Below are 27,100 nucleotides of genomic sequence, written 5' to 3'. Positions count from 1 at the left end.
GGATGAGTTAAGGAGATGAAACGTGATCATGTTTACGTTGTGCTCTCACTGAGAACCGACTGAATTTTAACCCATGTCTTGCTAAGTTAAAATAACCTCTGGCCTGTGTTGATCATGTACAATAATGTGTAAAAATGGTATCTAGCTGTCACTGGGGCAGTATAATTAAAAAATGTCCTAATTTGTACAATGTTGATATGTAATGTCACACTCTGGTTCTATGTTTTCCCTCACTGTACTCTTATTTTGAAGTTCTGTGTTCTGTCTGCCATGTTTGTAGTTCTTTGTAGTTCTATTGTTTCATTGGTCCTTGTGTGATTGTTTTCCAGGTGTTACCTCCTGTGTATAAATAGCCCTAGTTGTCCTTTTTCAGTCGTTGTTTCATGTAATGTGGTTCTTGTGTTTCTTGTTCTGTTTTTATTAAATCTCCTTGCATTTGGATCTGCTGCCTGATCTTCTCATTGCACGTATACAGATATGTATACATTTGGTGCCAATATGTACCTCAGAGGTACTATTATAATCTCTTTAGGTACAAAGGTGTACTTTTTGAAAGGGTAATGCCACAGTGACAATTTTTTTTTTGACAGTGTAGTTTTCTGTAAGCATCAGTCAGGGTAGGCAATATTATTTAAAGGTAATTTCATTAACAAACATCTAAACATGACTATGTTTTACATTTTCAATAATACTTACAAAGGATTAGCATCTAAATTCACTTGAGACATATATCTGACTCCAAACACATGGCAAGATATGAGAAGCTCAAATGCAAAGTACAGAAAGTGCATCTGATATGTTTTCTTATAAATTAGCACTTTTATCGGGCTTTTATGTCTTGGTTCAATAATTAAACTTTAATGACAATGAAAAGGTTATTAGTCAGCAATTAAAACGCCGTATTTTCACAAATGTCACTTCATAGTCATTTCATTTGTATTTAACAAATTTGACTGTCTTTCACTGCAAAACATTAAGAGCTTTTTTGGCAAAAACTTCCACTTCTTTGGACGGGACATATAGGAAACTGTTGCAAAATCACTAAAGATATAACTAGAAACACTGCAAAAGATTCAAAAGTCAGAATGTACAAATGAAGAAACTAAAGCACAAACAATGCTATGATCTACGTCACTGCCGCCACAGTCGATTTGTGTTCAGGTTTAAGTACTCACAAGGAACACAGGTTTGAATGTCAACCACGGTCGTTTTGTGCACATCTTACATGCACTTTAGCAGATTCTGGTGTTTCTAAATGGCCTGAGGCCGGGATTAAGCCGAGTTGAAGGCTGAAGGTGGTTTTTGCATTTGAGTTCCTCATATGTTTACCAAGCAAAAAAAATTGAAGCCTACACACTTGTTAACATAACGTACTACAACAAAGACTTTTTAACGTGTTAGCAGATCAGATAAGCAGCCTGTTAGCCAAATGCTATTTGGTAGTGTTATTAGCACCACCAACGTCCTGTCGAATGTGTTGTACATACCACCCAGATGTATGTCCAAGAGGTCAGATGTACTAGAATCTTCCCAGAAGTCTATAGTGTGATGACAGACCAAAAATATTGATGAATTTTATTTTTGGAGAGGCAAACATATTGTCCAATAAAGCCTGGAATGAGAAAGGTCCTTCTTTCTATAGTAACCTGCCAATGACTGACAGTAGAAAGCAGTTATTTGTTTTAAAGGGGACATATTATGAGATTTTTTTAAGATGTAAAGTAAATCTTTGGTGTCCCCAGAGTGTGTATGTGAAGTTTTAGCTCAAAATACCACACAGATAATTAATTAGAGCATGTTGAAACTGCCACTTTGTAGGCCTGAGCAAAACTGTGCTGTTTTTGGGTGTGTCATTTAAAATGCAAATGAGCGGATGAAGTGCAAACACTGATCACAATGACGGTGGTTTGTTGCAATTGAAACTCAATTGTGCTTTGAATTGTTTTCTCTCTTTGTCTCTCTGCACTAAATGGCTGTGCTGTGGTTGGATAGTGCAGATAAAGGGGGCGGTATTATCCTATTCTGACATCACAATAGGAGCCAATGAGCTATTTTTTCACATGCTTGCAGAGAATGGTTTACCAAAACTAAGTTACTGGGTTGATCTTTGTCACATTTTCTAGGTTGATAGAAGCACTGGGGACCCAATTATAGCACTTTAACATGGAAAAAGTCAGAGTTTCATAATATGTCCCCTTTAAAATAAAAAATATCTAAAGGTCCCCCTCCCTGGAAATGAGTATGTCAACATGGCAAAGATAACTTTATATCAACTTCATATGTTTTTTAAAATTATTTGCTGCCTTAAATTTTTTTGTTGAATCAACTTAGATTTACAAGTCATTTTAACTAGGGCTGTCACGATTATGAAATTTGGCTGACGGAAAATTGTCTAATAAATTGTGGCGGTTATGGCGATTAATTGTCTGTTTTGTTCCTTTGACATTTAATTCTCATACATTTTTTGTTGTTGTTTATTCATGAAGTAATTTTCACAACTTGTTGTGATTATTTAAATTAAATCTTTGTTTTATGTCTGTAGTGCCTACAAAAAATTCATTTCCTTAAAGATCCTTAAGAATAGCATCCTTCACTTCCCAAAATTTGAAATTGCTGTATGTTTTAAATGTATGTTTTACCTGGCAGTTGATACTGCTTATCAAAGTTTTTCAGCATTTCTTTAAATGCTGTTTTTTTGACTGTATTGAATTGCTTTGCAATGTATTACATTACACTGTCAGCTCAGGAGCGCAATCTAATCTAGTCTCATTTATACAAGCTCTGCAGCTCCCCCTCAAACAATTGCGAAGAGACGATTATTTAATCATCGTGACAACCTAATTCAACTATTATTTATTTTAACTACAGATATGAAATATGTCAACTTCATTTTATAAGTAGCAACTCATCTCTAGCCAAGATAAATAATAGTAAGTTGTAAATCTCAGTTGATTTAACACATTTTTTTTAAGGCATCAAGAATGTTTTTTACAGTGTGGCAATACTGGCAATGATGTATTAATAGCCATTCTCCTTCCACATCTTGTATCTTTAATTTACAATTTATTTTTTGTGTCAAGTCCTCTCATTATTTGATGAGAAAGTGACAGCTGATTGACATGTACCTGCTTCCCCTCTCAAGGCTTTCTCTACAGCCACGCCCTTCTCCTCCAGCTGCCTCTGCTTTACCTCAACTTGCTCCAACTGACGTTGGATTATCTGAAACACATAAAACACACATAAATATACACAAGGAATTGAGAATGATTAAAATAACTTCTTTTGTGCTTTAAAGGAAGCATGAAAAGCTTATGTTTTCAGCTAATTTACTTGCGTTTTATTAAAAGCAATGCTGAAAATGTATTTGGATGCTGTATATTTGACACAGTCTGTGCAAACCAAGTTAAAGTCATTTTGACATTTAGCTAAAGACTTCTGCACCATAATAAAACTTCCCATATGATGTAGGCTACAGATAATTAATAATGCACACGCACACCTGAGCTCTGTGCAATCTCCGCAGCTCCTCCTGTTTGGCTTGTCTCCGCGCTGCTCTCTGAACTCGTCGGGTCAGCTTGGCATTGAGTTCCTCCTCCGTTTCTGCCTTCTGAAACAGCGTGGTACACACACTTATACTGGACGGGTCTGGAAACACCACCCATACACCCAGCACTTCTGTAGAGCGCGATGACTCAGGTGTAGCAACCTTCATGGGATGCTCTGGTTTAACGCTTTGTTTCTATTAGGCAACAATACGCTGAGCTGCTGGATCCACCAATTGGAAATAAAACTTAGGAAGAGATTTTCAAATGTAAAATACACAAATGCTACCTTAATGCCGTAGGCTTTCTTGAACGCCAACGCGTGAGGCACATAAAAAGACTTCAGAGAAAGAGGGCAGGTTATGCAATCATTTACTTTCAAACAAAACACTATTCTAACTACAAAAGTGAAATAGTTTACAGCACAAACTGTATATACGATTTGTGCACAATACACACCTATTTTCTACCAACTACTGAACTACTTTTAATATCGAACTCTATAAAGTTTGTTAAGAATGAAAAACCTTTCTGGATGTCAGGTTTGGTACCTCATCCCATTCTTGTACCTCCTCAAATATAGTTTTTTTCTGAATGTCTGATCTGATGTCAGACAGCTCCTGACTCAACTGAGAGCAGAGCAAGAAAAAAACATACGGTTACCTCCAGAAACAGCAAACTTTAAGGAAGAATTTACAAAAATATAAAAATCATCTCATAATTTAGTCACAAATAATTTTATATTAAAATGCTGTCATGATGTCTGCCAACATGGCAAAACTAAGAAAAAAAGGTACATACATCCAGTACTGTACATATCCAGCTTTGCAAGTCGGAGCCCCATATACACAGTGCCATTTATTATAAAATTATTAATTTGCGTTTAACTAAAGAAAGGACATCAACACTCACCTAAAGGATTATTAGGAACACCATCTTAATTCTGTATTTGACCCCCTTTCGCCTTCAAAACTGCCTTAATTCTACGTGGGATTCTTTAGAAATGTTGACCCATATTGATAGGATAGCATCTTGTAGCTGATGGAGATTTGTGGGATGCACATCCAGGGCACGAAGCTCCCGTTCCACCACATCCCAAAGATGCTCTATTGGGTTGAGATCTGGTGACTGTGAAGTACAGTGAACTCATTGTCATGTTCAAGAAACCAATTTGAAATGAATCGAGGTTTGTGACATGTGCAATATCCTGCTGGAAGTAGCCATCAGAGGATGGGTACATGGTGGTCATAAAGGGATGGACATGGTCAGAAACAATGCTCAGGTAGGCCGTGGCATTTAAACGTTGCCCAATTGGCATTAAGGGGCCTAAAGTGTGCCAAGAAAATATCCCCCACACCATTACACCACTGCAATAAAATGTAGAAATTGAACAGGTGTTCCTAATAATCCTTTAGGTGAGTGTATATTTAGGATGGCATGAGGGTGAGAAATGATTTCATTTTGATATTTTGGTGAACTATTCCTTTAAAAGAAAGAAATGTGCTGATTGTTCATTCATTATACACTACAGCTCTAAAAGCAGTCTGTAATAAAAATATTGACATAAGAGATCAAGTTTAAAAGTACAGACAGAAAACTAAGTGGCTATGATAACAACAGATAACAAGTCAAAACATCAGAAAACAACTTTCCGTTTAAAGCAACACTGTAGTTTTTCGACCTTAAAGCGGTTGTTTTTCGTGATCCAATTTTTCAAACTTTAGTTGGTGTGTAATGTTACTATAAGAGCATGAATAATACCTGCGAAATTATAAAGCTCAAGTTCAATGCTAAGCGATATATTTTATTTAACATTATTGGCTTTTCAAAGACTAACGTTACAGAGAACGGCTGGTTTGGACTACAGTCCTCTACTTCCTGGATATATGACGTCAATATAAAAGTTTTTAAATTAACCTCCCACAGGAATACGCCAGTCGGCAGCTAAAGGCCGGTACACATCACAAGATAGTTGGGCAGAATTTGGGCCGGTTGTCCCCCTTACGACAATCCAAGGTAAAGTCCCGATTGTCTATGTGGTTAAACAAATTATCTTCAGATTTTCCTGTGCTGCGCAGTGTTTTAAGAGCATCTGAATCTGGCCAGAAGCACATCGGGGTCGCTCCGTTCGCAAATCATAAATATTCAATAGGGCTGGGTTTCGATTGAGATGTTTCAGATCGATTCGATTTCGATTCACAAGCTATCAAATCAATTACGATTCGATTCTGATTCTCGGGCCGGGTTTTATACTCAATTCTCGGTTCAACTCAATGAATATAGATTTAAGACAAATATTATATTTATAAAAAGGAACAGTGAACATAAGTTTACAAGTGAGTAATTAATAAAAAGAAATTAAGAGCCACAAACTTTTGTATTTTAGGTACACTTGGGTACATTAAAACAGAACCCATCTCTAATTTTCAAATGCATAGAATTATGTTAAATACAATACAATTTTGATGCAAGATGAAAAATGTATGCTGAAAAAAGTCAGAACAGGCGCATTCCTTGATCAAACAGGATCAGGTTATTTCATTTCTAAAAAAAAACAATTTGTGGCCTTTGAAAATCGTTTTTGAATCGACCACGTAAAAAAAACGATTAATCGAAAAATACATTTTTGCCCAGCCCTAATATTCAACATAAGAAATCTTGTTGTGCGCTGTAGATTGTCACGTGAAACGAAGCGATACCCAATCAGAAAGAGAGCTGATGAAAGACGAAACCATAACAACTACAGTCATGGCGCAGAAGGTGCAGTCCACATGTGAGATGTTAAAAAGCAGTCCATTTTATGCCTTAATTCTTAATGCCCGTTGTTCGCCATGTTTGTTTACTGTAAAGTCACGTTTGGCCATGAGAGGCATTGCGAGATAAGTTTTTTCTACAGTATAAGTGGACAACAGAGAATGAAATGATAAACAAATGCTATTAAGATGGAAATGAGAAAAAAACAAGTGTTTTAATTCTACCTGAGTTCTCAGTGGACACCTCTCTAAAACAGCAGTGCAGGACAAATCTGTGTCCTCAGAGAAACTAGGATTCTTCCTGAAGCACAAATCTGGTAGAGAGAGAGAGACACAAATATATCATCAACATCACAGTGTGTATGTGATACAGCCTTTGTACAGTTTACAAAGGTGCTACATGATGCCATAGAAGAACCATTTTGGCTGCATGGTTTCATAAAGAACCTTGAACATCCGAACAACCTTTCGGTTTCACTTAAGACCCTTTGTGGTGGAAAAAAGGTATAAAACTAAAAAAGAAATAGTTGTTTGACTGAATGATATTTTAAGAAATAAAAAATATTTTTTATGGCATCGCTACAAACTACCTTTTGTAGCATTTTTAAAGTGCATACCCATTAGTCAATCTAGCCACTTTTCTTTTTTCATAATAATCCATTCATGATTATCTCACCTGTTGTTCTGCTGATACCCGGTCCTTTTCTCTTGCTCTCATTGTTAGCAGCGGCTGGTAGCGTGTCAGTCCCTGCGTTCTTCCTCTTCTTGTCCTTCTTATATACAGAAAACACAGTCTTCCAGAGAGACTTCTGCTTCCCTGGCTCCTGCTGCGTCTCTACCGCATTCAAGCTTTTCCTACTTTTACGAGGTGAAAACAACAAATTGCGTTTTTTCTCCTTTTCTTCCACACCTGTGTCAGCACCCCACAGTTTCATCTCCGACCTGCGCAGCCTGACCTCCGGTCCACCTGCCAGCAGCGGAGCGACCACGCGGTCTGGAAGCGTCCTGCTGTGTCCGCGCTTATCTATGCCACCCTGCGTGTTGTCGCTTTCCGCAATGTTACATCTTTCCGGCAGTCTGGTTGGCATAGACGGTTGGGGGTGAAACTCTTCAGCGTCGCCTGCGCACAAGATCTCTATTTCATCTGTGGGAAGGCTCTGAGCTTGGTTGAGTTTTGGTTTGCTGACAGGCACGATGCATGAAGACGAGCAGACCAGAACCTCTCGCTCCAGTGGCTGTTCAGATTGGCCTGTGGCACCACACTGCTTGGCAATGGGGCTGTAGGGTGGAGTCAAAAAGCCTGCATCTGTATTTGAAAGTCCCTGAATCGCTCCCGGACTAAAAGAGATTGTATCAGGATCTGAACCTTGTTTGTCAGACATCACGCAACCTTCTACAGTAATGCTGAGTCTGTGAATTACAGAGCAGCGATTTATAGCATCTTCTAATCCAAAACCGGCTTCACCATCCATAGTGTGAGATTGTCCAGATGTAGTGTTTTTCTCAATGTTTTTTGGCATTTGATAGACAGAATCTGATGGAGAGGTATTGGAGGATGGTATGTAAGTGACTGAAGTGTAAAAGCTTTCTTTACTGGTGGATTTTTGGGTTGAGGAAACTTCCACGAGGTCTTTGGACAGTGGGGTCAGGCCCAGAGACTTCCGGATCTCAGCACTCTTGAGCCAGAACTCCTCTATGATCTCTGATTTCTTGACAGATGGGTTCTCAATGTCCGGTTTGGGTGTGGAACTGGGACTGCTGGGACCTGAGTCTGCTTCTAGTGCAGTGTGTTTCAGGGAGGGCGGAGACTCTGTCGATTCTGCAGGTGATTGGTGGATTGGACTTGACTCTTCTTGTTTATGTTGGTCACATGGTTTGGACTCTCTGTCTGAGAAGGTCTCTATATTCTGTTCATCACTGCATAACTCTTGTAAAACAAGATGTGAACCAAACATTTTATTATTCATTTAAACTTCTACAAATGTAAATTAAAATGTAAACAATATGTAAATTATGTAAAACAATCATAAACAAAAATAAAAAGCTAATGCATACACACTATTACTAATGCATATGCTGCAAATGAAAAAACCTGCAAGCAAAATTATTTAAATTAATAAAAAACGCAACAAAAACTAAAGTTGGGGCGAACCTTTAACAAACCCCGCCTCCTCTTCCTCAAGCCACACCCCTGAGAGACGTTCCCTCTGCCAAGGGCAGTATTCACCCTCTATACACGTGTACACCCCAAAAATACACACACGTGAATGTGGGTGTACAAAAAATAAACACAGACACAGATGAACAACAAACATATACTTCACATACAAGACAAATACATTAAGGGCCAGTTTTACTAAACGGGGCAAATTAACGTTAGCATAAAATCTGCGGGTTATTTACTAAAAAAGCACAAATTAAATAACACAGGCGCAACGGCTGATTTCCAGAATGACCAATGCAATCTACTTAGAGCAGCGCAAACTAGTTCAGGGTCATAAATCAGCAGAGCTGATGAGGTGCAGGTGATCTACTAACACCTGATGCACTTGAGTTCAGCACCACAGACATCACAGTGGAAAATGCAGGGTGTAATCCCAGCTAACGAAGCCATAGTACACTGAAAAGAACCGGCAGACAAAAAATTAAGGTTTACAAGAAGTTTTGAAACGTCTGGTATTGTGTGACTTCTCCTAGTGAGTCCTATTTTATGTTCTTCAGCAAATAAAAAATAGGATTGGCATGTAGAAAAAAATAGGATATTTTCTTAAAAATATTTTTCTCTGGCATTCTAAATAAACTCTTTCATGTTACACACCTTTTCAGCACTAATAATGCACTGCGCGTTTTTAGTAAATCTCAACAGTCATTATTTAACGACAAAATGATGATGGTGCAACCTGTTAGTAAATCTGGCCCCAAGTCTGCGTCTACACCAGCCGCGGTAGAGGCGTCAATTTCAATGTTAAGTCAATGTGAAAACGCGTTGACGCGCATCTAGAGGTCTCGCGCGAATGAGGCGTTTGGCGTGGCGCGGTAGACACAATTCCACCTCATTCGCGCGTCTAGTTCATGTGAATGGCACGAATTGAGCGTATGGCACGGTACGCACGATCAATTACTTTTTGTGCATTTTGCGTTTGACACAGATTTGCAGCTGACGCCCGAGTTGAAAAATTTGAACTTTGGCGGATTTTCGTTAACCAATCAGGAGCCTGCTTGCTGCTGTGGCAGCAGCCCCGCCCGGAGTCACTCATTCGAAATAAAGGCTTGATATTGTCTGTGAGCAGTCACCCGGAGCTATACAACACAAGTTCTTATTTCTATAAAGACAGGAATAAAAAGGACCTTGCTTGAAAGAGTGTCAGTGAGGATATTGGGCAACAAGGTAAGTTGTAAATACACATTTCACTGTGACGTTCAGTGACATATATCAACCCACGCCATTTATTTTCCCCCTATATTAAGGTGACTAAATACAAACAGTAACTCTCTCGATAAATGCACGATCAACATCATCCCGCAATAAGACAACCGCATAGCACTTGCCCCTCCCACAAGAAGCGGATTGTGCCTCTGACGCGCGTCAAATGCTTACTTTTTCCAGGCGTCTACTTCGCTCTAAACGCGCAAATGCATTCAAACTGTTCTAGCAGCAAACTAGGCGCGCTAGACGCCCGAAACGCGGTTGGTGTACAGTAAATGCAGCTTAAGAAACACACAGATGTTGTTGGAACATTAAATTGAACAATACCTCAGAATAAGGATGTACAAGATCATTTCTATAAAATATGCACACTATACAGTAAAAAACAAAGTCATATAAGATGAAACTTTTAAGTTTTATGCCCTATTACCCAAAGAAAAGCCTAGGTTTTGTAACAAACAATGTTAACAAACCCTCACAATCACTAGATTCCCCTTCCTCCTCCTCATTTTCTTCTTCTTCTTCTGAAACCACCTCTTCTTCTTCTTCTTCTTCTTTCTGTTCGTCCCCTTGTCTTTTCTCACTTTCCCCTCCCTCTTCCCCATTTAGTCCCTCCCCTGATTCCAACACATTTTCTTCATTGGTATTTTCAAATGGCTCCTCCTCCTGCTTCCATGAAAGCTCCTCTTCCTCTATCTCTGACTCTGAGCTACTAACAGACAGACAAACAGACATTTATTAGAAATTACAAAAATGTGAATATTAGGAACACAACACATGTTACCTCGACTGTTCATCAGAGTTTTTCTCCTGTAGGCTGGCACTGAGGTTGTGTTGTGCCAGCATCTCCTCAGGAACCTCCTGAAGAAGGCTGTTCTGTTGCTGCAAACAGGGTTTGTAGTTCTCCAACTCAATGCGCTCAGGAGTACCACACAATCGTTTGGCCAGGCTGGATGCCAGGTCTGGGCGTGAGCTGGACCAGCACTCTGGAGGACTCGCTGTGCCCACTGACCCCGGTGAGGACAGAGAAGTAGAAGCTGACGATGGTGCAGGGGCTGCCTAAAAGACAGAAAAACATGTGTTTTCAATAAACAACGAAACAAAAAACAAAAGCTTCAAGTACACACCTAAACTAAACTCCCAAAGATGGTGCAGGGGCCAAAAATGAAAAGAAAGAGAAACTTGCAACATAACAAAACACAACAAGACACAACAAAATTTAAAACTAAACCGCTTCCTTCAAGTCAACAGCGAAACTACAGGTAAACCGTCAAAGATGGTGCAGGGGCCACCTAAAAAGACAGAAAGACATGAAGACAAGAAAAAAATAAAAGTAGACAAAAAAATATAACGATTAGTGTCAAGTCAACAGTCAAAAGCTAAACAAATACTAAAGTAAACAAAAGAAAAAACTAAAAATAAAACGCTTAGGCATCAAGTCAACAGTCAAAAACTAAATTAAACTCAACGAAAACTAAACTAAAATGTTATTTTTGATTGGTGATCCTGTCTCACTTTCTTTCTGAATCACATGCACACACACTTTTACAAAAAGTGTTTCACTTTTACAAAGGTCAAGACCACATACAGTACATCAATAACTCGTGAAGTAACACAATCCTAAAATCATATATAAATATGTCACATAAACAGTCAATAAACACAACAATCAGCTATTTCCTACAATAAAACATATATTTGATTTAAAAAAAATCTGAAAGATTAAAAAATAGCAGTAATGAGGTCACCTGAACAGGAATCTGGGCCGCTGTCGGGGCCGGACGCTTTCTCTGAGTCATTCCAGCCAGTCTGAAAGTGAAGTGATGCTTACAGTAAAATTTTCCTGTACAAAAAGAGAATAACAAAATAAAACAACTGATGCGAAGAGTAAATGTCTTATATTGTGTCTAAAATGGCTTTTAATGCCGCCTCTTTCTTTAAATTTTTGAGTCATTTGATCTACAAGATCCAATCAGATGAAACGTTTCAAATGTTTTGAGTCCTATTTTTAAAAATAGGACTTGAACACAACATCTTCCTGAGGGCCCTTGGTTTATGTGTGTGTGCGGCGTGTCATTTTTTGAATGACAATAAAACCCCTGTCCCAGCACACACATTTCAGACCTTATGACTGTGGAATGGTAACAACAGAGCGGTTTGTCGCCTACAGAATCACAGAACAACAGCCCATTCTGACACGACAGACCTCCCATCTTGTGACAACGTTTATAAAAAGAACACTCATTGTTTTTTTTAATATGAGCATCAAATTCTCTACAATCGCTATTGTAATTATTTTACTTTGTAAAATTACTGTCATGTTCACAGGTTTTATTTAGTGGTTTACGCACAATTAAATGCCTCACTGCACTGGAATACTTAACTCTGATTGGTCAACCATAAAATCTTAAACTTAAATCAATATTGTCTTCCAGTTCATGTATTTACTTATTTGGTAGGTTCAATATTACTGTAGCTCAACTGGTAGACTAGAGCATTGCATTACCATTGCAAAAGTCATGGGTTCAGTTTCCAGGGAACACACATACTGATAAAACAATAGCTTGAGTCACTTTGGATAAAATGTAAATGTAAAGTAGCAGCATAATAGATGAGATAATTGCTCGCATGACATCACTTACCGTGTATCTGATCGTAGGCATAGTTTGAGAGGCGTAGCGTGGAGCTGCAGTGGTCACATTGGAAGCAGCTTCTGTGAAAAAACTTTCCTTCTGCGCTTAACCTCTCCATAACATAAACACGCCGGGTGCAGAAATAACACACATCACTGCCACCGACATTCACGGGAAACTCCTTCTTTTGAGAGGCCTACAGGTATAAGGTCAGAGGTCAGGTTAAAGAGACAGTAATACAGGATAGTACAAACACATCAAGAGATATTTTGGATGTCTAGACTGACTGTATGTTAAAAAGGCAAATATTACTTAAGCCACAAAATGAAATAGGCTACATGTTTGGAACAACACTGTGTTTTTGTAGCTCAATTGTAGCTAGTATTGTGTTAAAAGCTTGTGGGTTCCTAGGTTACAATCCTAGATTAACACACTGATAATAATATGGTCATCTTGAATGCACTGTAAGTAGCTTTGGAAAAAAGCGTCTGCAAAATGCATAAATATAGCATTAGGGTGAGTATATGATAACCAAAATGCATTCAATTCATTTTTTTAAAGCATACAAACTCACAAATTAGTCATTATTAATGGTGGCTGTTAAGGGAAACATAACAATTACTATTATTCATACTTAGTGAGTGAACCCTAAACTTTCGTATTCTGATTTCAATATGCTTTACATAAGCAATAAAGTGTGAGAGGCTGTACTCGGCTTTGCGTCATGGCTATCAATGCCCTTCAGCTGTGAATTATAATACAGCACTAGCGTTGAGTATCTTATTGCGTTTATAAAACCATTACAACCATTATAAAACCAACACAATACTAATTTTAAAGCAATAAATATCTATAAACACTAAAAGTAAAATCACTTAAGGTTCCTTCCACTAGGGTTGTCACAATGATTAAATAATCGTCTCATCGTGATAGTTTAACCTCATCACGATGATTTCAGATCACCGCAATGATTGCACATCTCTCTAAAAACACAAGGGGGAGCTGCAGAGCTTGTATAAACGAGATAGTATCAGATAGCGCTCCTTAGCTGACAGTGTAAAGTGATTCATTGAAAAGCCAATGCTGCAAAGCTTTGATAAGTAGTATGAACTGTCATACATTTCCAAAACAGCAATTCCAAATTTAGGAAAAAGAAGGATGCTATTCTTGAGAATCTGTAAGGAGTTGATTTTTTTGCAGCCACTACAGACATGTGGTCCAATACTAATATGACCTTAGTAGGATTGGCTACAATTTAAGGCCTGTTCTTGTATGGTCAGTTTATTTTGATTGCATTTTTATTTTTCAGACACATTATTTTGTTTATTCAGTTTTTGAAAGATATATTTATTAAATAATTACTTTTAAACATGTATTGCAACAAAAACAAACAATTAATCGCCATAATCGCCACAATTTATTAGACAATTAACCGTTGGCCAAATTTCACAATCGTGACAGCCCTACCTTCCACTGGAAAAATAGTCCATGGCCGACTGTGAACATCATTGACAGCTGTGCTTTATCGTTAATAAAACACAGCTGTTGACCAATCAGAATCAAGAACTGGAAAGCTGCACTTGACGTCTTGAAATTAAGACATTAGTTAGGAATTCACTCACTAATAAATAAAAATAAGTGTCTTACACTCAAACACAGTCACAATGGACAGACGTTTTACAATGTAAGTGAGGTTTACTAGCCAGCACTGCAGGTGAACTCTTACCAACTCCCTCCTGTGAAGGAGTTTAGGAGCTTGGTCCATCTGACTCTGAATCTGATTGGCTATCTGCTGAGCCAATGAGCTCACTCCACCCGTATACATCTGAATGTAGCTCTACAAATTAAAAGATGAGTATGGATGGGGATATGAAAAGTCAAATGAAAGTCCTGTCTTAGAGGAAGAATAGGTTTGTTTGTGGGTCTGTGTGGAAAAGACAAACTGTGACCCAATCTGCAGATAAACCCAGCATTTTTTGATTTATGTTTTCACATAAAATCATCCTACATACTGTAAAGAACATTAACCTTGATCTTTAATATTGACTGACTAAGGTCAAGCCAAAGATTAAAAATGAATGTGAAACCAAACTTTGATGCTCCTAATTAGATTATGAGATTTTAACCTGGATTTTCACAGACAGGGTCAAAACTGGTCACCACATTATACAGAATAGAGCATTCATCATTTTCTTTAAACTTTTCCGTTTTAAACTTGTTAACCAGATCATTGAAAAACCCATACAAATCAATCAATCATCTCATCTTCTCTTCAGGGACCAGTCACGTACATGAAATGTTAAGATAAATCAATCAATCAATTAAAAAACTGTAAAGCCAGTCACTAACACAAAGCAGATAATCTTGGAGATAATGAATCATTCTGTTAAAGAATCTTCAGTTAAGATCCTCCAAACCATCACATGTTCAAAGGCCTCTAGTCACGTATAAGCACACAAAAAAATTTAAATACACAAAGCCTGTTGAGCCGCAGGCCAATTTACACACACAAAGCTTCTTCTTAAACCTATTCAGACTAGTCTAACAATCACTGACCTAAATCAGAGATCGAAGAAATTCAACAGGAATATTTCTGGAACCTACTGAACAGTTTGGATAGGAACGAGGCAGGAGCATGGTATTACGGGAATGTAAACAACAGGGATTGGTTTGTTTTAAAATACAGGTGACTTTACCTGCTCGCTTCTACTCGGCAGAGAATGAACTCTGAGCTTTTCCTTGTAGCGAAAACTCATCTGTTCCTGTTGCTGTGTTCGTTTTTTCTTGCGGGGATGAGGTATGAAATTGAAAGTGTTTTAATCGACTTCTAATGCAATGGCCTAATGGGCGTTTCACATGGTACGCGGCTACAGCTTTTCTTGTGTAGTGGAGGTGTTTTGTGCAGCAAATAAGTTTATCTACAACCCCGCCTGCCGTGATGAGCAGTGTCCGCAGGATTTTGGGTGCACGAGCAAGGCGTGCGGACCGACTCCACTTTATCTCTGTAACCAGACTCATTTTGCTGTGTCTCCTAGTGAAAATGAACTAAACACTCGCGGTTGCCACATACCGTGTGAAACGCCCATAATGCATACTCACAATGCACACTTATGCACGATCAGCACTAGATTTTTATCTAAGCAAACAAACCTAATGTACGTTAAGAGGGCTTGGCCAATTCAAGTGTGTACCTGGCTCCAGGCTTGTGGTTGTGCCGGGACAATGGGTTGAATCGGTAGTTCTGGTTGAGGAGAAGGCAAACTGATTCGCACTAGATTTGGCAGAGAGCCGCTCTAATGAAAGCATGTTGGATGAAACAAACACAGGGTTCCCACACCTTAGTTAACTTCAAATTCAAGGACCTTTCAAGAACTTTCCAATACCCTCAAATTCAAAGACTAAATGTGGGGACACATTTCAAGTGAGAGCAAGGTTACATTGTGTTACCTTTTCAGATACATTGTTACAGTTCCCTTTAGAGGGAACTCGCGCTGCGTCACTGCGGTGACACTTTGGGGACGCCTCCAGGGGTAAGTGCGTCTGAATGTGTATGTAAACTTCAACCAATGGTGAGGCTTAAAGACAAAGTCAGGGTGACGTGGGATGCCAGGAAGTATTTCGCTATCTGAAATATTGCTAAAGACGGCATTACAGGGACGCAGGAAGTATGACAAGGGAGACGCAGTGTCTCGTTCCCTTCTCAGGGAACAACAGTTACATACATAACCCGAGACGTTTTCATGTGTCAAACACAACTATGCAAAAAAGCATTTTGGTATGCATCAACATCCGCATACAGAAGATATAAGCATTTAAAACTAACAGTTTAGCACGTGTGCTTAAAAAGTCTAGAATTTTTATGATATTATCCTACACTACACAGGGAATAATATGGATTTTTTCCACAGAAAACTTCTTGCATAAAATAGATTCAAGCACTTTCAATGACCTGTATCTATGTATGTATATTTTCAAAAACTTCCCAGGGCCTTGATGTTTTTTACCCAAATTCACAAACTTTCAAGGATTTCAAGGACCCGTGGGAACCCTGCAAACACATTGACATGCTAAAAAAGAGAGCATGCGTAACGGAAACTGTGAATTAACAGGATTTTAACCACGGCCACAATGAAATCTGATTGGTCCAAAATCCTGCTTCAAAGCAAAATATGCATCACACGAAAACCTGCACACCTGTCTGCGTATTGCAGTGGCTGATGCTGATGGCGCGCTCTCCTCAAATTTAGCCAGCAGTAGCGTGGCCATGGTCCGAACCTTGCTGTGACCCTCAGCCAGCTTTGTTTCTGACCCGGGCGTCATCACTGGTGTCTGATCATCTTTGCTGTCATGAGGAATGTCCTCCTAAATCAAAAAAATATTATGCACAAAAAAAGAGAAAAATTATTTGAAACATTTATGAGCCAAATTCACATTTATGACGCAGTAGTACTCACATCTGACTGGTCATCCTGGCTTGTTTTTCTCCTTTTGCCAATACTGTCTGTGTCCTTCTCTTTCTTATCCTGACAAAGATGAAAATAACAGCTGAACATCTGTCCGAGGCACAGAAAAACAAAGCAATTGTTTCTTTGTCTGTGAGTATGGGAACCTTGGGATTGCGCTTGCGGGACAAACTCTGTCCCAGTTTGCTGAGTAGTGCGATAGGTGACCTGGGGCTGGAGAACACAACAGCTTTCTCTTCTGAGTTCAAGCTCTCTGTCAGACAAAAAAGAGATGTTTGTAATACATAAATATTAGTGTGTGGGGGCAAACTGCATAAGATGTATCCCACAATGCACAGTGCTCAATCTGACCCTTTATTTTTGGTGGGAGGACTAAAACTAAACTGTGTCTTTAAACATCTCACTTTTATTTCATTATCATTGATGACATTTTATAAATAATTGGATTAAAATGATTTGTAAGATAAAACAGGAAGACACTCACTAAATTAAATTGCAACACACTGTGGAAAAGTATGCATACATTAAAGAGATAAACATTTTAGCCTTGTTGCTGGTGACCAGGGTCAAAATATGACAAAATAAAAACAATAACGATAATTCAACACTTACCACTAGCTGGCGTGGTGTCTTTAAGAAGCTCGTGGAGTTGACTGAGGTACATGACCATGCAGAGAGAGTCGCTCTCTTCTAACGTGCTCATCTCTTTGCCGGTCATTATAGGACAAATACCAAATTCCTGCTCCACCACAGTCATACCCAACTGACCGTTAAACTCCGCCTCCATTTCCTTCAGAGATGCAAAATCACTGCAAGAAGAATGGAGCCAGTATATAGTCACAAATACCAAAAACCTCAATGTGATAATACAGATCACACGTGTAGTTCTTAAACACAGCCACAACCACTTTAAAATTTGCACTTGCAACAAACAAAGACTAGGACTTCAAAGCAGCCATTGTGCAAGAATAAAAATGCAGCACCACAGAATATAGCACATACTTACATTTATGCATCTGACCGACACTTTTATCCAAAGCACTTGTTAAACTATACGTTAATATTTAAATGTGTCTTCTACAGGGATCAAACCCATGAAATTTGCTCTGCTATTTACATTGATCATATCTGATGGATGCATCACACTATAACTGGGTTAAAGACAAACAAACCTAACCACTGTGTTAAATTAACCTTAATTGTTACCCAATGTTTGGGTTTGTCCATATTTAAAACAAGCCATGGGCTGAAACAACCCTGCATTTTTTAAAGTGTACAAAAATACTGCAACAGTACATTTTTTTGGTAATCTAAAAAATTGATACACACTCCTTTTACTGTGAACAAACACAGACCTCTCTCTTTAAGAAGAACATGTGTACTCACATGAGGTCAGGTCTGTATCTGTGGATGAGGGCGCACAGGGCCAGGCCACTTCTCCATGATGTTGTGAAATCTGTCACATAAACGTTGACATAACCCTTCAGCTGCTCCTGACACCAGCTCAGCAGTTTACTGTAACGGGCTGTTGAGTCTACACACAAAAACACCATTTACACGCATGTTATTGGCAGACGCTTTTATTCAATGCGATAATCGATGCATTCATGTGGATTCTCAAGGAATCGAACCTGTGACATTTACAGCTCTTAGCGCAGTGCACTACTGGTTAAGCTACTGGAACATCAAAGCATGCATAAGACTGTATGACTGAATCTGTATGAATGAGTGAGTGCTCATGAAGTATCACGCATACCTTGCCGTGTAAGTCTTGGGTGCGGAGAGCTGACTGTGTCAACGCCAAAAATGGGACCTTCACCTGTATCTACGAGATGCCACACCTATGCAACACAACATTATTTTTATCATTATCTTCACTATACTGTACCATGCAATTTGACGTGATGAAGATTTCACACCTGAGCAGCACTTATAAGTTGCATATTGACGTTGGGGTAACGGGTTGCTGGATCCAGGCGATACTGACTGTAGTTCTTACTGACGTTCTCAGGTGTTGTCTGAGGAAGTAACCGATACACACTCTCTCTGAGACGGGGAAACAAAATTGAGATATTAGACAGAAATGAGGATATTAGAATAGAATGGCAAAACAGAATGCACATAAATCTGGTCTGGGTTTATTTGGATCTCTGTTAGTTCTGACCTCTCAGCCAGAACCTCTAAAGGGGAAAGCCCTTGACCCCAGCGGCGCACCATCCATGCCGTATCCATAGCTGCCAGGAAGCCCCGAGCAATTCCTGTTCCCATTGGCCAAAAGGGCTATCAAAACAAAAAAGGTCTGCATAAATATCCAACAAATGTTTTGATTCTCTAACAATTCAATAAAATGCTTTTTCAATAAAATCCAACACAGCAAAAAGTAAAAAAAAAAAGTATCAGTATGTGTGTCTTGTTTGGTAAAAGGTGAAACTATTAAAGGGTATAATGGTATTTCATGCCATTATAAAGAATAATTTGGATGTATGACAGAGTATTTCTGAGCCAAATGCACTTTGTCAGGGGTTTTTACAAGTTTCAGAAAGTTGATTCTGATGCCGTTACATAACGAGTGCTGGAAGTACAGTGGAAGTCCTTATATGGGCACTTCTCCTGGAATAGCGCACGCACAGATCAACCAAGAGCTGACACAAAATCACACGAAAAAGTGTGTTTTTGTTTGTGAAAGAAATTTAAACTTGGTTATCTTCCCAAAGAACCCAGCATTATGGGAACAATGGATGTAGTACGTTTTTTTCTGGGAAGCAGCAGAGTTGCAGGGCTCCAGACTGCCACCAAATGGTGGCATTTTGCCACCAAAATATGATAGTGTGCCACTGAATTTTACATCCAGTCGCACATGTGCGACCAGTAAATTTGACCTTTTTTGTGATGTGACACTGAATTTGAAACAGCACATTGTACTTTCTGCATCTATCATGAAAGTATTTATTAGTAATACAGTGGAAATTAGTAGAAAGGTGAATATTTGGTTAGCTGTGAAGAGCAGAATTGGGACAGTTTTGCACACGTCACTATCTACGTCACTTCTGTCGTGATCTGGGGCTATATTCACGAAAACATTCTTAAGACAAAAAATAAGAAAGTACTTTAGATAAATTATAAGAAGTTCATAAGAATGTTTCTAAGTGCAATTCTCAAACACTTCTTAATATTCTCAAATATTTACATAAGAACATCTTAAATGTTTGTCTTAAGAATAAAATGACAAGCTTTGAAGTTAATTATTCTACCCTGGTCATGAGGTTATCTGTCCATTCATCTTTTTACTACCTTGTAATCATTACCGCGATATAAACTACATAAATGAGTGATGTGTTGTGTGTTAAGACTATAGAAGATGTTATTTGCTGTTGCAACAGAGACCAGCTAGTGTATGAAGGTAAATATCATTCTCTAATCTCCCAATCGGTCCATCATGCGGGTGCTTCACTCTACGTGCCCAGTTCTGTCTCCCGCACACATGCGTCCGCATGACAGAGATGGACGCGGAGGGTGAAGTGTGCCCAGGATTTCGGAGCGTTCGACTGACATGGCGGATCGATTGACAGTTTTCGAGCTGTTAGTAATTTCACAATGAATGTACTATAAAGTAAAATGTTAGCTAATATTATCACTAATACTTATGTGTTTCGTGACATATTACTGAAGTAAGCCATTAAACTCTATTATTGTAGGAGTATGAAATTCCTCATTAAACTAATCTTTGTGAAGTAAACATTTTAATTGAGTTTTCCCAGCGTTCGACAATATCAACTGTTTTGCTCCCTCATTGGTTAGCTGATCGAAACGTCACGACACTACAAGGATTCTGGGTAATAGCCTATAGCAAAGTGCGGTCTGATGCACACTTGCGAAAGGGGGGCATTAAGTGCACTTATGATCACCCCTGGAGAACACCATTAGAGAATCGGGACACCCTACGGTCTTGCACCCCTTAGAGAGAACGCGCCTTGAGGGGCACAAGGGCGGAAGTGCGGATATTGGGACAGGGCCTTAGTCTGGAGCCCTGAGTTGTGCAAGTGTGTTTGTTTAACATTGGATTTCGTTAAAATAGGGGGGGTCCCAGTGATAAAACAACCGGTCATGAGTCGCAGGCGGTAAGTAAAACTGCATCAAATGTCTAAGTTTTGTAGGCAATCGCTGCGTAAGTGCATCTAATGTAAATGACACAAACATGTAGTGAATCGTCTCGGCTACGGATGTAACCCTCATTCCCTGAAGGAGGGAACGGAGACGTCACGTCCTGACCGACGAATTGGGAGAGACCAATCTGCTTCGTATACTACTAAAACGCCAATGAACTTGGCATTGAGATATTTGCATAATGCTGGCGCCGCCCCGCCAGGTGCCTTTATAAGCAGCAGGTGCAAATATGGAAATTAGCTTCTTTTCGCTGAGGAGGTTGTAGCCCAGGAGATGCATTGCATTTTGTCGCACATACGTTTGCGTACATTTTTAAAAACAGACTACATTCCAGGCTTTATATATCCAATGTCAGATTATTTAAAAAGCATCTTGTTTTCTCTTTTTACCGTGACGACTATTGAGCAGTACTACCACGTGAAATGATTTATGACTAATAAACACCCAGTGTTAGCATATAGCCCGCTAGCATCAACGAACGGTGCCGGCTTTAGTTACCATTTGCCGATCTAATGGCGGACTTATCCGATGTATGCTATTCAGACCTGTCCTCACCTGAGCGGGAAGCTGTGGAGCAGTTGATACCCAGTTATTGCAGATCCTACACGATGTACAGCGCCCAGTTCACTCCAGACGTCCACAAACGATGAGGCGTGCAAAAAGCGAACACCCTACGCGGTGCAGCTTCAGGGAACGGAGATGCCATCTCCCAGAATGAAAGCGATCGGGAAGCCGTGGAGGAGCTGCTGCCCGGCCTTCGCAGATTCAGCGTGCCTCACATCACCCTGGCTACAGACGTCCGCAGGCGATCGGGGCATGCTGCGAGCGAGCTTCCCTCGCGATGTAGCTTCACGGACCGCGTCCAGGTGACCGAAGATGCCCAACATGAAAGCCTTAAGACTCCGCTTGTTATTGTAACCTGCATTACTTGTCACATGTACAGTTTAGCTTCTTCCATCTGCATAGAGGGGTTTACTTGTGCTAAGTGTATTGAAGTAGTAAGGCTGACGGAGAAGATTGCAGAACTAGAAACGCGCATCCAAACGCTAGTTGATGACAGTAATACCGTTAATGCTACAAACGCTAATACCGCTAATGCTACAAACGCTAATACCGCTAATGCTACAAACACTGTTTCGGGTGCACCTAGTGTTAAACGTAATACACATAGCTCGGTTCCGGCATCTGAGTCAAGGCGGCCGACTAACTGGGTGACTGTCAGGCGGCACAGTCGTATCCGGTGCCCACCCAAGACCCCCCTGGTAATTTCAAACAAGTTCGATATTCTAAGCAATACACCGACTGAGATGTCTGTTAAAAGTGCCTTGGTTATTGGAGATTCGATACTTAGGAACGCGAACGCGAACAATAATTTCCACCACTAAAGATAGATTTATTAGCACTCTTCCAGACCTGTCCCAAATTAAACATGTAGCAGATAACTCTGACGATCTAGATATTGTAATAGAAAACCTAAACAATGTCTGTTCTAACACATTGGATGCCGTTGCTCCCATTCGAAAAAAGAGAATCAAAGAAAAACCGCCAGCTCCATGGTATGACCATCACACCGCAGCCCTCAAAAAGGCAACTAGGAAAATGGAAAGAAATTATAGAAGCACAAAGTTAGAGGTATGGCGTGCAGCATGGAAAGAGAGTGTTAAACAATACAGACAGGCTATTAAAACCGCCAGATCTACCTATCTTAGCAGGCTTATAAATGAGAATCATAATAACCCTCGTTTCCTCTTCAGCACGGTTGCAAAACTGACTAGAAATAAAGAACAAACAGAAACCAATAGTAAACTTCAACACAATAGTAACGACTTCATGAACTTCTTTTCTAACAAAATTACGTCTATAAGGGAAAACATCGTAGCTACCCAGGCAGCCACCACTCAACCCGTTAGTTCACTTAACACTAGACTACCATACGAACATCTTGATTCATTTAAACCTACTACAATAGACGAGCTCTCTAGACTAGTTACATCATCCAAATCATCGTCCTGTATATTAGACCCCGTTCCCACAAAACTGCTTAAAGAGGTATTCCCTGTAGTGTCAACCCCGGTTCTAAATATCTTTAACTCATCGCTAGAAATAGGATATGTTCCAACAGCTTTCAAACTAGCAGTTATTAAACCGCTGATTAAAAAACCGCAGCTTGATCAGGGAGAACTTAATAACTTTAGACCAATTTCAAATCTCCCTTTTCTTTCGAAAATATTAGAAAAGGTAGTGGCAAGCCAGTTACGCACATTCTTGACAAATAATAGTACATATGAAAAGTTCCAATCAGGATTCAGGCCCCACCATAGCACAGAGACAGCGTTGCTTAGAGTTACAAATGACCTCCTATTAACATCCGATCGTGGTGAAATCTCAATTCTTATATTATTAGACCTTAGTGCAGCCTTTGACACAATAGATCATACAATCTTACTCAATAGACTAGAAAACTATGTTGGTATCAGTGGTCAGGCGCTAGCCTGGTTTAGGTCGTATCTAACCAATCGCTATCACTTTGTTTATGTAAACGAGGAAGAGTCATATCACTCCCTGGTTAAATACGGTGTACCGCAGGGATCGGTTTTAGGTCCTATCCTGTTCTCGTTATACATGTTACCTCTAGGAGACATTATCAGGAAACATAACATAAGTTTTCACTGCTATGCGGATGATACCCAGCTTTACATCTCCTCACATCCCAGCGAAACACACACGTTTTCTAAGCTAACAGACTGCCTTAGCGATGTTAGTGACTGGATGGCACATAACTTTCTTAAACTGAACTCCAATAAGACAGAGATACTTATTATTGAACCGAATCGCTACAAACATAATATGTCAGATTACAAGTTGCACATAGATGGCTGCGCTGTGGTGCCATCTTCCACGGTTAGGAACTTAGGTGTGATGTTCGACAGCAACTTATCCTTCGATAGTCATATCGCCAACGTCTGCCGCACAGCATTCTTCCACCTTAGAAATATCTCGAAAATACGCCATATACTGTCTACATCTGACGCAGAGAAGCTTATCCATGCTTTTATGACCTCTAGAATAGACTATTGTAACTCGCTACTCGGGGGATGCCATGCAAATCAAGTAAACAAGCTTCAGCTAGTTCAAAACGCTTCCGCAAGGGTACTTACTCGATCTAAAAAGTATGACCACATAAGCCCAATTCTGGCATCTTTACACTGGCTACCAGTTAAATATCGCATACAATTTAAAATATCACTAATCACATACAAAGCTTTAAATGGCCTAGCACCCTCATATCTTAGAGAATTACTATCAGAATACAATCCATCACGCACACTACGGTCGCAAAATTCTGGTCTATTGATTATCCCTAGACTATCAAAAGTGTCTAAAAGTGGAAGGTCATTTTCCTACTTAGCCCCTAAGCTCTGGAATGATTTACCAACCGATGTCCGAGAATCAGACACAGTCGATAATTTTAAATCTAGACTTAAAACTTTTCTCTTCAACAAGGCATTCACATAATTGTTTTATTAATGGTACTCATCTCACAATAGATAGCTTGAACAACCTAATAAATAAATAAACTAAATATTCTTACGAAAATGTTTAATCTCTCCTTACTCGTTTACATATGTGCAGCAAACCATGAGCCGGGCATAAACTTTTAAAAACAAAGGGCACGTATAAAATAGAAAAGGCTACATACAAGGAAAAGAAACGCTACTCTGTGCACATACAAACCACAATACAAGGCCTAAACTTCAAAACTACACCAATAAATCCCCGAATCGGGCCATTAATTGCCAAGCGCAGAGGAGTGATTGAAAGTTATGTATGGAATTATGTTATCACTTGCTCGGCCCATCTCCTGAGGTTTCTGAGTCGAGTAGGGGAGTACTGTGAAGCCCAGACAGGCATCAGGGAGATGGCTGGCGCAGTCACGTCCCCGTCTCCCCTTTACTCCCTTGCTCGTCCGAACTTCAATAAAGCACGATGGGTATAGATTTGTGGTGTTAAGCCCACTAGTCGGGGGCGGGACTTCAGTCCTTAAAAGGGTGTCACTGCACCCATTTCCAAAACATTCGCCGTCCCGTGCATTTTTCTCATTCTCCCTAAACCAAACTGTGCAGAGTCTTTCACTAGGATGACGTTGTATCTTCAATACGTATATGTACATGTGTGTGTATGTATGTGTATATGTGTGTATGTGTGTATGTATATATATGTATATGTGTATATATATGTGTATGTGTGTGTATGTGTATGTATATATATGTGTATATATGTATATATAGATATGTGTGGATATATATGGATATATGTTTGTGTATATGTATAGGTGTATACATGTGAATGGCCCCTACGCTAATTGGGTTTTGTTTTTCTTTCTTTATGTCTCGTCCTCCTCTCCGAGGACAATGAGACAAACAGACCCAGTTCCGGTAAATGTGAAAGTCGGCACACCTCTGACCCACCGGCAGACCTTCAACGTGATGCCCAGCTGATACATGACCAACGACCACCGGCAGAACCCGCTTAACCTCCGCCTAATCTCCTTAATCGTTTCAATGTACATATAAATATATCTCCCAAGGGTTTTTCCCTCCTATTACTTTTTTTTACTTCCCCGGCTGAGCCTGGGTTTTTTTTTCTCCTAGGGGGTTTTTCAACCCGGGGAGGCAGCCCTCTTGGGCTTAACTTAGCGTTAACTTCTTTACGTTACATTAGCAATACGCACGCTTATAATGTTGATTCATAGCCGCATCAAATTTAGCTGCTTGTGCTATCGTGTATTATGTTGTGCTATCTGTCGTTTTTCTGTGCTTTTCACTTCTTCTATTAATGTAAAGCTGCTTTGAAACAATCACCAATTGTGAAAAGCGCTATATAAATAAAATTGAATTGAATTGAATTGAACATTGAGGCACCAGCCACCATAGTCGATTATATACCGGGAGCCAGGTCTTCAGACATTAGATCAAAACTTAAAGTGCTGGCTAATGCTAAGCGCAAGTTTTCTAAAATTTATTATTCACGCCGACAGTAGATTATTGTCTCTTCACGACTGGATGTCAAAATGGTGCCCTCAGCATAACGTAGGGTTTATAGACAATTGGAAGCATTTCCGGGGGAGACCTGACCTGCTAAAGAGAGATGGCCTCCATCCGTCTCAGGAAGGAAGGGCAATTCTCTCTATAAATCTGACCAATAGTCTTACTTCTAATACAGTCTGACTATCCAGGGTACAGGTCAGGAAACAGACGGATCGGCTTAACCGTCCATCTGTTAGCTGCCGTGATATGTCAAGATCACTTATATCCCAACACTTCGAGTCAATCTTACCAGAATATCAACACATTTCAACTGTATCTGTTCCCCGAACAAATAAATACAGAGCACCGCTTGCCACATCTGGTACAAATCTGATTAATATAAAATTAGAAAACAATACATTAACAGATGAACCTCGAATGTTAAAATTTGGCCTTCTTAACATTAGATCGCTTACCAATAAAGAACCTATTGTCAATGAAATAATTACAGACCAAAACTTAGATGCACTCTGTTTAACAGAAACCTGGCTTAAAGCAGACAACTACATTAGTTTAAACGAATCCACCCCACAAGACTATTATTATAAACACGAACCTCGATTAAAGGGGAGAGGGGGTGGTGTAGCTACAATATACACTACAATATAGCTACAATATAACGTTGTGAAGAGCACCATGTGACGAAAAAGGTTTCATTAAGCGCGTAAGCCCGTCTTGTGGACGCTGCTCGAACTGCGTCGATGGTGTTAGACACCGCTTGCGATAAATCACCTAAACCTTGCGCGCGCTCAACGACCATACATGCAGATCCCACAGGTCAGGGCGCGAGTGCAAAATGTGCCCCTTCCTTGAGAAAGAAAGTCCTTGCTCAGGGGAATCCGCCAGGGAGGGCTGTCACGAGGAGCATTAACTATGAAAACCAATTCCTGGTCGTCCAGTATGGACGATTAATAAAAGGCTCTCCTCGTCCTGCCTGACTTTGCACAGTGTCTGTGCAATTAAGCTCACTGGAAGGAATGCGTATTTGTGCATCCCCCGTGGCCAGCTGTGTGCCAACGCATCCACGCTGA

The 27,100-nt window shown here is 39.7% G+C and overlaps 1 protein-coding gene across 1 annotated transcript in view; it reads right to left on the bottom strand.

Moving 5' to 3' along the window:
- mical3b (microtubule associated monooxygenase, calponin and LIM domain containing 3b) overlaps positions 1 to 27,100 on the bottom strand; it is a 48,275-nt gene that overhangs the window by 3,272 nt on the left and 17,903 nt on the right. The window contains exons 9-27 of the mRNA XM_073870182.1: positions 18,983 to 19,098; positions 18,738 to 18,864; positions 18,575 to 18,659; positions 18,205 to 18,352; positions 17,431 to 17,627; positions 16,965 to 17,071; positions 16,810 to 16,878; positions 16,550 to 16,717; positions 12,365 to 12,551; positions 11,471 to 11,565; positions 10,507 to 10,781; positions 10,196 to 10,434; positions 8,448 to 8,525; positions 6,972 to 8,222; positions 6,521 to 6,609; positions 4,070 to 4,171; positions 3,832 to 3,882; positions 3,500 to 3,739; positions 3,126 to 3,219 (exon numbers count right to left, since the gene is read on the bottom strand). Of these exons, the coding sequence (XP_073726283.1) occupies positions 3,126 to 3,219; positions 3,500 to 3,739; positions 3,832 to 3,882; positions 4,070 to 4,171; positions 6,521 to 6,609; positions 6,972 to 8,222; positions 8,448 to 8,525; positions 10,196 to 10,434; positions 10,507 to 10,781; positions 11,471 to 11,565; positions 12,365 to 12,551; positions 16,550 to 16,717; positions 16,810 to 16,878; positions 16,965 to 17,071; positions 17,431 to 17,627; positions 18,205 to 18,352; positions 18,575 to 18,659; positions 18,738 to 18,864; positions 18,983 to 19,098 (3,718 nt within the window). The remainder of the gene's footprint in view (positions 1 to 3,125; positions 3,220 to 3,499; positions 3,740 to 3,831; positions 3,883 to 4,069; positions 4,172 to 6,520; positions 6,610 to 6,971; positions 8,223 to 8,447; positions 8,526 to 10,195; positions 10,435 to 10,506; positions 10,782 to 11,470; positions 11,566 to 12,364; positions 12,552 to 16,549; positions 16,718 to 16,809; positions 16,879 to 16,964; positions 17,072 to 17,430; positions 17,628 to 18,204; positions 18,353 to 18,574; positions 18,660 to 18,737; positions 18,865 to 18,982; positions 19,099 to 27,100) is intronic.

This window comes from Misgurnus anguillicaudatus, chromosome 1 (genome assembly GCF_027580225.2).
Source record: "Misgurnus anguillicaudatus chromosome 1, ASM2758022v2, whole genome shotgun sequence".
NCBI lineage: Eukaryota > Metazoa > Chordata > Actinopteri > Cypriniformes > Cobitidae > Misgurnus > Misgurnus anguillicaudatus.
This window is presented reverse-complemented; position numbering and strand designations above follow the sequence as displayed.